The sequence below is a fragment of the Eublepharis macularius genome, chromosome 14, assembly GCF_028583425.1.
Source record: "Eublepharis macularius isolate TG4126 chromosome 14, MPM_Emac_v1.0, whole genome shotgun sequence".
In the NCBI taxonomy this organism is placed as follows: domain Eukaryota; kingdom Metazoa; phylum Chordata; class Lepidosauria; order Squamata; family Eublepharidae; genus Eublepharis; species Eublepharis macularius.
Window position 1 is genome coordinate 57,491,671 of NC_072803.1, and position 10,352 is coordinate 57,502,022.

A 10,352-nucleotide genomic window follows, 5' to 3' on the forward strand; every position below is an offset into this window, starting at 1 on the left:
CAACCTGGATAGACCGGGCAAGCCCAATCTTTTCAGATCTCAGAAGCTAAGCAGGGTCAGCCTTGGTTAATAATTGGATGGGAGACCTCAAGGGAAGATGAGGGTTGTGGAGGTAGGCAACAGCAAACCACCTCTGTTAGTCTCTTGCCATGAAAACCCCACTAGTGGTTGCCATAAGCCAGCTATGACTTGATTCCACTCTCCACCACAGTAACTGGTACAGAATACGGCTATGCTGCTCGAGATGCTACTATTAAACATTTCTTTTCATGTTTATATAAAGAGCTATGTGGGGCTTTTTTCTGGGAAAAGAGGTGGTGGAACTCAGGACCGCACAATGACGTCACTTTGGGAACCGCCAAAGGCCGGAAACAGTCCCTGTTCCCCAGGAGTTTGTTTTAAACTGCGGCTCTAAACTGTGGCAGCTGAATACCTCCGGACTGTCATGGGAAATGCCAGAATCACACTACAATGCAGTAAACGTGGATGTCATGGACAGGAACATACAAAATAGGGTTATGTTGAGTAAGACCACTGGTCTATCTTGTTTGCCACTGGCAGCTCTCCAGAGGCTTGAGCAGAGAAAGAATCTCAAAATAGGAAGATTTGGTACTCCAAGATCTTTTCACTGGAGCTTGCAGAGAGTGAATCTGGGACCTTCTGTGAGCAGACACAGGATATAATCCGTCTCATGTAGGACTTTAAACTGGTAGCAGCTCTCCAGCAAATGCAATTAAAGCGACTAAGAGCAACTAAAAATAGTCAAGGACAAAGGGGGGGGAGGGGTCAGCAAAAAGCCTGGGAAAATAAAATCATCTCTTTTTGGCCTGGCACCTAAAACCTCAACAAGGTTGGCACCACGTGACTTGCCGCTGGAAGGTGCTGCAGCAAAGGAAGCCCCCTGTCTCCAGTGCTCCCGTGCCTTATTTCTCTTTAGCCCTGAAGGTGGGGACAACATAAAAGAAGCTTTGAAGTGGGTTTTAAGCGATGGGCACGTTTGCAGGAGGAAGGTGACCGTAGGCACTTTGCGCTTTGATAGGCAATCACCTGGACTTTGAATTGTGCCTGGAAGCAAAACCAGCCGCTACTGAAGTTCTTTCAGAACCAGCAAAACAGGTCGCTGGAAGTTCTGCCTGTCAGCAATCTCGCGGCTGCCTTTTATACCGGTTTGAGCTTTCCAACAGTAACCTAATCTGAATAAGATCAGAGACAAAAGGAGCGCTGTGTACCATTTTGTGTGATCAGCCATAGTCCCAGAGTGTTCCCATGTCTGCACACTGCTGGCAAAGGTTGATAGCTGTGGTTAAATTCTCATTCAAAGAAGCCTGTCTGCTGTTATCGATTTTCTCACTGTGGTGTTCCTAATTTGCTTCCCAGGAACCCCAGGAAATCCTAGAACACAATTAGAGAAGCTGCTGTTCTAGAGACCTGTGATTTCCTCATCACTCCAATGATGTGTGAAATTCACAGGTAACTTCACACTTGCAGCAACCAAGCTCACAGATGCCACACCAAACAAAAAATTCAAGCAGATGTGAATAAGGGAAAACGGGGTCCTTCTGGCCCCCCGGTACCCAAGGCCTTTTGCCCTGGGCACGAACTAACCCAAGGAGCCTGCAAAGACCTCCCTAAATCATCTTAAGACAGTCAGACCATTCAGATGGGGCTTCCACTATACCCCTTAACAGAAATATCTTTCTCTCTCCCCTACTTTTCTCTTTCCTGAGGAAGAGTGCTGTGGAACTCCAAGGCTTGCTCACTGCCGGCTGATGCAAAATTAACATACAGGGTTCATGCCACAAAATGATAGCTAAGACGAGTTTTAAAAGCAATTAGACGAATTTACAGGTGCTTCGTCACTAATGGGCTATCAATAGTCATTCGATAACTTGGCTAAATGGAATCTGCTAAAGCTGTGTGCCTCTGGATACTGGCTGCTGAAAGGCAAACATGGCAAGGGGGGCTGTTGCCTTTATGTCATGATGGTGAGCTTCCTGAAAGCATTTGGTGAGCCACTGTGAGAAGCACCTAGCCTTGTGGAGTACCCAGACCTTTAGCCTGATCCAACAAAGGGGTTCTACCAGTCTTGTAAGAGATTACAGAAATTCACTGTCTGACTGCAGCTCTTAACCATGACAGCTAAGAATGGAACCTCCTTGTAAAGATGAAGTGTACCTGTGAATAACACATCTGGGATACAAACAACTTGGAAGGACTGGTGCCTTCATGTCCAACTTCAGAGTTTAACAAAAAAAAAAGAGAGGCTCCCCCAGTACTAAATATGAAAAACAAGGAGTGGACACGCTACAGCCGGAGGAATAGGGGTAACAAATCCCCTCCCAAACGACTCTTAGACGGGCTATCCAAATATGAATTTATAAATTACAAAGGTTAATATTGCTCAAAAGTGCAAAGTGATAAAGTGCTCACATAGACAACCATAATAAATATTCTTAAATTTCATACAAAATCTAACAACACTCCAATAACCACAGTCATTAACAAGTCAATTAAATGGCAACATATTCAATTAACATTCAATTAAACAGCAACTTCAGAGTTTCCTAAAAGCAGCCAGTCAGTGGGAAACAGGACATTGGACAAGATGAATCTTTGGTCGGATACAGCAAGGCTTTTCTGACTTTTGTAGTGGATGCTAATCAAGTTATTGATTGATTGATTTTGATTGATTGATTACATTTATAGTCCACCCTCCTGGCAAACGGGCACAGGGCGGATGACATCAATAGTAAATTTACAATAAAATTCACATTAAAACCATAATTAGACAGTTCAATAATAACAGTTCTAAAACAGATCTAGATGGCGGCTCATATTTCCAACCCCCAATCAGACATTCTATGGGGTGGGCGAAGGAGGAGCAGCAATGGTCCAACCAATGGAAAAGGTCAGGGTGGGGATTACACAACCCTCACCCCAAGAGGAGACCCATTGGAAGGCTCACACATGCCTCAACCAGGGCTTTTTTTCAGCTGGAACGTGGTGGAACGGAGTTCTGGCACCTCTTGAAAATGGTCACGTGGCCGGTGGCCCCGCCCCGATCTCCAGACAGAGGGGAGTTGAGATTGCCCTCTGTCTGGAGATCAGGGGGTGGGGCCACCGGCCATGTGACCATTTTCACCGAGGGTGATTTAAACTTTTAAAAACTCCCCCCTTGTTCCAGCTGACCCAAAGTGACACCATTGTGTGGTCCTGAGTTCCACCACCTCTTTTCCCAGAAAAAAAAGCCCTGGCCTCAACCATATGCCTGGTGGAACATTTCAGTCTTGCAAGCCTGGCGAAAAGATAATAGATCTTGCTGACCCTGGGTTTTGGCAGACAGAGGCTGATTCCACACACGCACTTTCAATGCACATTATCAATCGTTTGAAGTGGATTTTTTGTTCCGCACACAAAAAAATCCGTTCCAAATGATATATAAAGAGGATTGGAAGTGCATTATCCAACGTGTGCGGAATCACTCAGACTGTTTCACCAGGCTGGTGCCAGCACCAAGAGGCCCTGATGCTGGTTGAGGCCAGGCAATGCTACAGTTTCCATTTAGCTTCTATAAAGCTGCAGCTCACCATGCCGGTAAGGATTGTAGAGAGCCATACACGCTGAGCCGGCAGCCAGCAGGGCTTTCTGCAGAGGGCTGGTCGGGATGTGGCCTGGATATAGCGGATAAGATGTTTCCTCTCCCCTGGGGCTGTCAGCAGCTGATGCTTGGGCAGTGTGGCACAGCTGGCATCTCCTGCCTGAGGAAAAACTGCCCCAGAGGGCAAAGGGTTAGTAGCATCAGACAAGGGAATATGTGGATTCTAAACAGGGCTCATTTTGAAAGGGAACGCGCAGGAACGCAGTTCCGGTAGTTCTCCAAAGAGGTCACGTCAGGTGGCCCTGCCCACCTGACTTCCGGCCATTTTGGGCCCGTTTTGGCCTTGATTGGGCCCAAAATGACCAGGATTGGGCCTAAAACAGCCAGGACTGGTCCCCAAACGGCCCAGATTGGGCCTCTGATGGGTGGTGGATCACTCTCCCGCTCAGCAGCAGCCCAATTCTGACCATTTTGGGCCCCTTTTCAGCCATTTTCAGCCCCCTTTTGCTATTTTGGGTCCAATTTTGGCCCTGAATGGCCAGGATTGGGTCCAAAACAGCCAGGATAGGTGAGGTCAGGGTGTGTGGCATGCTAATGAGTTCCTGCCGCTCTTTTTCTACGAAATGACCCCTGATTCTAAATAATTCCTTTTGCTCTTCACCGATGTCCATGGTGAAGGAGTCAAGCGCACTCCACCAAAAGCAGCCAAAGCAGAATTTAGAAGCAACCTATTAACTCCAACAGAACGAATATCCCAACAGGAGCACCCTGGGAAAGGAAAAATGGTCCAGCAGCAAATGGGCCACAACCTAGCACTGCAGGGTCACTCTGCTCGGTGGAGCGGACGATGGGCCTTAGCTCACCTACCACATCATCCCCTCAAATGGAAGCAATGCCAGAGATGAGCCGATAACAACTGCCATTGCTGATGAGGGGTCCAGGCCAAGGGGTGCCTGAGGCTCCGCGTGCTCCTTCCCACCAGTGGCCCTCAAGGGCATTTGGCCTCCAGGAAATTTTAGTGGAAGATAAATGACCAATCTGACCTTGTTATACCAAGGAGAAGGAAAGCCTCAAAATCAGACAATTAGAAGACAACACCCTACAGATGCTTAAAAAAAAAAACCTGCTACAGTTTGAAAGCCAAGGCAAAGCAAAATCTGTGCGGATCCAGCCAATTAAAAAAAAAATGAGATTTTCACATCCAGCAGAAAGTGTGTCCCGGGAAATGGAAATGGTTTCCCCTACCTTCTGAATATTGACATTTTTTAAAATATTAAATGGGTATTTCCTTTTCTGCACACAGAGTAACCTCTGTGTCCTCAGGTTGCCAAAGAAAGGATATTGTTGGCAAGTAATAGCATAGATTGCACTGGAGGATGCAGTTTTGGTGTCTCCAGCACACACCCTCTAACAGTACCCCATAATGTGCTACCTGAAATCAGTTTCCAAATCCTCCCCAATGGTAATGCTGGCGATGTCCCTCGGGTTGTGCCCCCACTGATAGTTCTCTGTCCACCTTCGAGCCAACAACTGCCTATAGGGTGGGAGGCTTGCATGGATGTGATACTGCCCAAGATTGCTTGATAAACTGTCCTGCGCAGCATAGAATTTTGAATACCAATCGCTATTTTCTTTCCCAATGCAAATTCATTCTGATCTTTTAAATTCTTTGCTGCCTCACAATTCTGAATATCTCAACTAAATTCTGAGCTCCTCACATATTTTTAGCCCACTCTCCCTCCAAGGAGATCTGTGCAGCATCTGTGGCTTGTCCTTCCTCCGCTTTCTATTCACAACTGTCCTGTGAGGTGGGTTAGGCAGATAAGTGTAATCAGTCCACGACATTTTTCTTCAAACGATATAAAAACAGTTTGGAGGGAGGCAATGTTCAGAGGGAAGGTTGAAAGAGCTCCTCTCTTCATCTGCCCCTTTTCCCTAAAAATCATAGCTCTCATAGTTGAATTCCATAAAAGAAATGAAACTTACTGGAAAAAGGATGTCTGTGAATTGATGACACCCTCCCCCTTTTAAAGGATGTTTATTGCCACACACAACTGTAATGTACACAAAGAGGCAAGTACCACCTATAAGACTAACAAAATTTGTGGTAGGGTATGAGCTTCTGTGAGCCACAGGTCACTTCTTCAGCTATGACTCCCGAAAGCTCCTACCCTACCACAACTTTTGTTAGTCTTCTAGGTGCTACTGGACTCTTGCTCTTTTCTACTGCTACAGACAGACTAATAGGGCTACCCATCTTGACGTATGTACACAAAGGAAAAACATAGTCTTACTTTCAGGCAAATACAGTATACATTTCCCTACAGAGAGATTTGAACCTGGATCTCCCTGGTACCAGTTGGAAACTGTAACTATGTCATTTGTTTTGTCTATGTGCACGTGTTGTTTAAGTTATGCGATTCATTAGCTCTCTAGAATAATACTTAGGGGCAAGCATTAAAGATCAGTATCCCTACAAGACAGAGTAATTTACAGTTTGGAAGTTAAACAACTTGATTATTATGAATAAAATTTAGTGTTGCCAACTCTGCTTTGGGAAACTCCTGGATTTGGGGGTAAAGCCTGGAGACGCAAGGTTTTGGGGAGGGCTGGAACCTCAGCGGAGTATAATGCCTCAGAGTTCTCCCTCCAAATCAGCCATTACCTTCAGGGGAACCCATCTCTGCAGTTAGGAGATCAGTTGCAATTCCAGGCGATCACCAGGCCCCCCCACCTGGTGGCTGGCAAACACAAGAGGAAAAGATCCAGAGGAGTTAGCCGTGTTAGTCTGTAGTAGCAAAATCAAAAAGAGTCCAGTAGCACCTTTAAGGAGACAGAAAGTAACTTGCCTGTGACGAGGCAACGATTAACCTTTCTTAAATTTACTAAACAAGGCAGGAATTTCTGAGTCCTTCTGGTCAGCAAGAACACCATCTTCTTCCTAAAACCAAGAAAGGAAATCAGATGGATTGAGAAATGAATTTTCAACCTGCATTAATCTTGTATTGGTTTCAAATGCAAATGCTAACAGAGTGTTACACTAGGGGATTTGTGAAGAGCCCCATTTAGTCTTCCTGGCTGTGTCCCTCCCAGTGCAACAAGAACGAAATAGAGCAGCCCAGCAAGAGGGTAGGAGAGCACCATCTAGTGTGAACTCAAGATCCATGCACAATCATGTGTGAATTCAGCTGTTAGTATACTATAGACTTGTGTGTGTGTTATACACCGTCAAGTTGCTTCCGACCTATGGCAACCCTATGAATAAAGGCCCTCCCAAATGTCCTATTGTTAACAGACTTGCTCAGATCCGGCAAACTGGAGGGCGTGGCTTCTTTGATTGAGTCAAGCCATCTCGTTTTGGGTCTTCCTCTTTTTCGACTGCCTTCCACTTTTCCTAACATTATTGACTTATCCAGAGAATCTTGTCTTCTCATGAGGGGACCAAAGTACGATAGCCTCAGTTTTGTCATTTTGGCTTCTATGGAGAATTCAGGCTTGATTTGATCTAGTACCCATTTATTTGTCTTTTTGGCTGTCCATGGTATCTGCAAAATTCTCCTCCAGCACCTTCTCTTGAATATACACCTTAATGTAGCGAGGGGGTTTGAGTGTGTCACTGAAGTTGAGAGCAACACCGTCAGGAGGACAGGCTTGATCAAGAGTCTAAACTCCTGGAAGAGTCACTCAACGCAGAACGGACACCAGACTAAGATGCATCCACTCCCTTCAGGAATCAACGGTCATATCAGCAGAAGAGAATTGAATGTTGCTGTGGTGATGAGAGTAGAGGAATTCTTGAAGGTTAGCTACTGGGCAGCAGCAGTAGTGGAAGGTGATACTAGCAGATCTTTCACAGACAATGACAACGTCACTTCAACTAACCCTGGTTAGTACTGCACAGAGGAAGGCAATGGTAAATCACTTCCGCAAATCTCTTACCTTGAAAACCGTATGATGAGACAGACAGACTTATGGTGACCTATAAATGAAAGACCTGCAAAACATCCTACTGTTAACAGCCTTGCTTAGATCTTGCAGACTGGAGGATGCGGCTTCCTTTACTGAGTCAAGCCATCTCATTTTTAAAAAAATTTTTTTTTATTGGATTAGAAATCATTATAATATCCATTGCAATCAATTTCCTTTAAATATTCCAATTCTAACCCCCTCCCTTCCCCCCCCTTTTGTTGACTTCCAACAGTTTTCCAACCCCTTATCCGTTTTTCCCCCTACTCATTTTATCTTATTAAACTTATTTTATCTATTAAACATATACTTTCACTCTCTTCTAAGCTTATCTATTATAACACAGTGCTATCTCTGTTCAACTAGATAATACATTCCTGGCATATATTCTTTAATAGTAGTAATCATTTGGCTAATTTTGGTACTCTATACTCTATCTTACTCGTTATAATCTCGTCTTCAATATGGGACAAACAGTCCCTCATTCTACATAACTTTGGGTACTTCTATAAACAATGTATACATTCAGTATAAATCAATCAATTTAACTTATACTCTATATGTTACTCTTTACTTCCTTCTACATATCTTATCTTCATTCTATTTTAATTATCTAGTTTCTCCATTATACAACTGTCTACCAAAAATAGTCAATCAATTTAACCCATATATACATTCAGCATAAGTCAATCAATTTAACTTATATTCTATATGTTACTATATATATATATTTTCCACCTTACTTATGTTCATTCATTTTGATTATATAATTTCTCCATTATACAATTATCTGCCAGAAATGAAATTAGTTAGTTTCTATCCTTATAATTCTTATAATAACACCTCTATCACTTAATACTATATATAATAGTCAAATAGAATAGTTGCTTAGAAATTCTCATTTAACTCTCCACCCCCCGGTAAAGTCACCTCCCTCTTCTTTTATTGTATTTCAGTAATTTTCAAACTGCCACAGTTCTCCTCCCATCTCCCATTTTTTCACCAAATATTGTTTCAGCTTCTCCCAATCCGTGTTAAACTGCCCTGGATCAAGGTCTCTCAGTTTCCTTGTCAAGCCATCTCATGTTGGGTTTTTCTCTTTTCCTACTGTCTTCCACTTATCCTAGCATTATTGTTTTTTCCCCGTGAGTCTTGTCAGCTCAGGATGTGGCCAAAGTACCAAAGCCTCAGTTTTGTCAATTCAGCTTCGCAGGAGAATTCAGGCTTGAGTCAATGTAGAACCCACTTATTTGTCTCCAGTGCCACATTTGAAATGAATAAATTTTTCTTGAGTTTGGGGAACATGAAGCTCCTGTTAGTAGCACTATTTCTAAAAACAAAAGTGGTTTTGGTAGTTGTGGATTTTCCATAGCCATGGTCTTGGCATTGTAGTTCCTGATGTTTCGCCAGCAGCTGTGACTGGCATCAAAAGTGGTTTTGTTTAATTAGATGGTCCCTCCTGCTTCTGGCCCCACTATTAATAACCCCTCCCCCCAATAGAGCACATTTAATCAAAAGATCCAAGAATTATTCAATGGATCATTCCTGTCCAGGTCTCTTATGAAATATTCTATATACAAAAGAAATAGGACTTAACATTCATATAGGATTTTCAGTATCCAGAGTGCTTCACATACATTATCTCAGCACAACAGCCCTATAAGAGTTGAAAAGAGACAGAATCCAGTAGCACCTATAAGGCTAACAAAATTTGTGGTAGGGTATGAGCTTTCGTGATTCACTCACAGCTCACTTCTTCAGATACAGCTAGAATGTGAGTGCATCTATCCTTATATATTGGGGAGTGGAGTGATTACAGAAGCCAAATGATAATAGCCAGTGAATGACAATGGCAGGCATGATTGGATAGGGTGGGGTATGCAGAGGGGTAGTGGGTGTGGAGAAATCAGCATTGGTAATAAGACAGGAAGCCTAGGTCTCGATTCAGTCCAGGTGGATGCATTGTCTTGAGCTTTGTTATCAGTTGCAATTGCAGAAGAAGTGAGCTGTGGCTCACAAAAGCTCATACCTTACCACAAACGTTGTTAAGTTTTATAGGTGCTGGACTCTTGCTCTTTTCTACTGCTACAGACAGACTAACACAGCTACCCATCTTGATCTATAGCCCAGTAAGAGAGGCCAGTGCTATTCTCTACATAGAAGGCGACTTGACAGAGCCGAGATTTGGAACCAGAGACTTCCAGGATCACAGCTTAGTCTCTCGTCCACTGGTTCCTTTACATTTAAGCCGCATGCAAAATTGTGTTCGTTTCCACACATGTTGAATAATGCACTTTCAATACACTTTAGAAATCCTTTGGTGGTGGATTTTTTGTTTCACACACGAAAACCCAATTCCAAATGATCAGTAAAGAGCGTTGAAAGTGCATTATCCAATGTATGTGGAAGCAGCCTCTTTCTCCTAATTTTCGTCCTAAAGGGCTTTATGCACTGTAAAATTCATAAAACGCACTCCCTGAAGTCCTTTGGACTTCACTAGAAGAACAGAGACTCAAACATCTCTCCATGATATCAATGCAGTTACAACCTCCCCGCCCACTTGGGAGTCAGCCCTAGATGTGGCTTTTACTTCCGAGTAAACAGCCACCGAATCAGCCTTCAACGTGTCCCTTTGAGGCGGGAACTGCGTCTCTGGTTCTTGGTTTCATTGAGTAAGAAAACAACGCGAGCGGTTACCTGCCAAAACTTTCCCCAAAGAGAAAGAACCTCGAACCGGCGTTCTTTCTTCACCCCCTCAATGTCAGAGCGCTGGTTTCCGGACGGACGG

At 43.8% G+C, this 10,352-nt stretch overlaps 1 protein-coding gene across 4 annotated transcripts in view; it reads right to left on the reverse strand.

Annotated features, from left to right (window-relative positions):
• The window catches only part of COQ4 (coenzyme Q4), a 29,112-nt gene extending 18,781 nt beyond the window's left edge, over positions 1-10,331 (reverse strand). For 2 of the 4 annotated variants that reach the window (XM_054997880.1, XM_054997883.1), the window contains exons 1-3: positions 10,262-10,331; positions 6,444-6,539; positions 3,588-3,754 (exon numbers count right to left, since the gene is read on the reverse strand). In XM_054997880.1, the coding sequence (XP_054853855.1) occupies positions 3,588-3,754; positions 6,444-6,532 (256 nt within the window). In that variant the 5' untranslated portion in view covers positions 6,533-6,539; positions 10,262-10,331. Of the gene's footprint in view, positions 1-3,587; positions 3,759-6,263; positions 6,328-6,443; positions 6,540-7,537; positions 7,593-10,261 lie in introns of those variants that run through there. The other 2 variants (XM_054997881.1, XM_054997882.1) reach the window with 2 other exon arrangements.
• Positions 10,332-10,352: the final 21 nt, after the last annotated feature.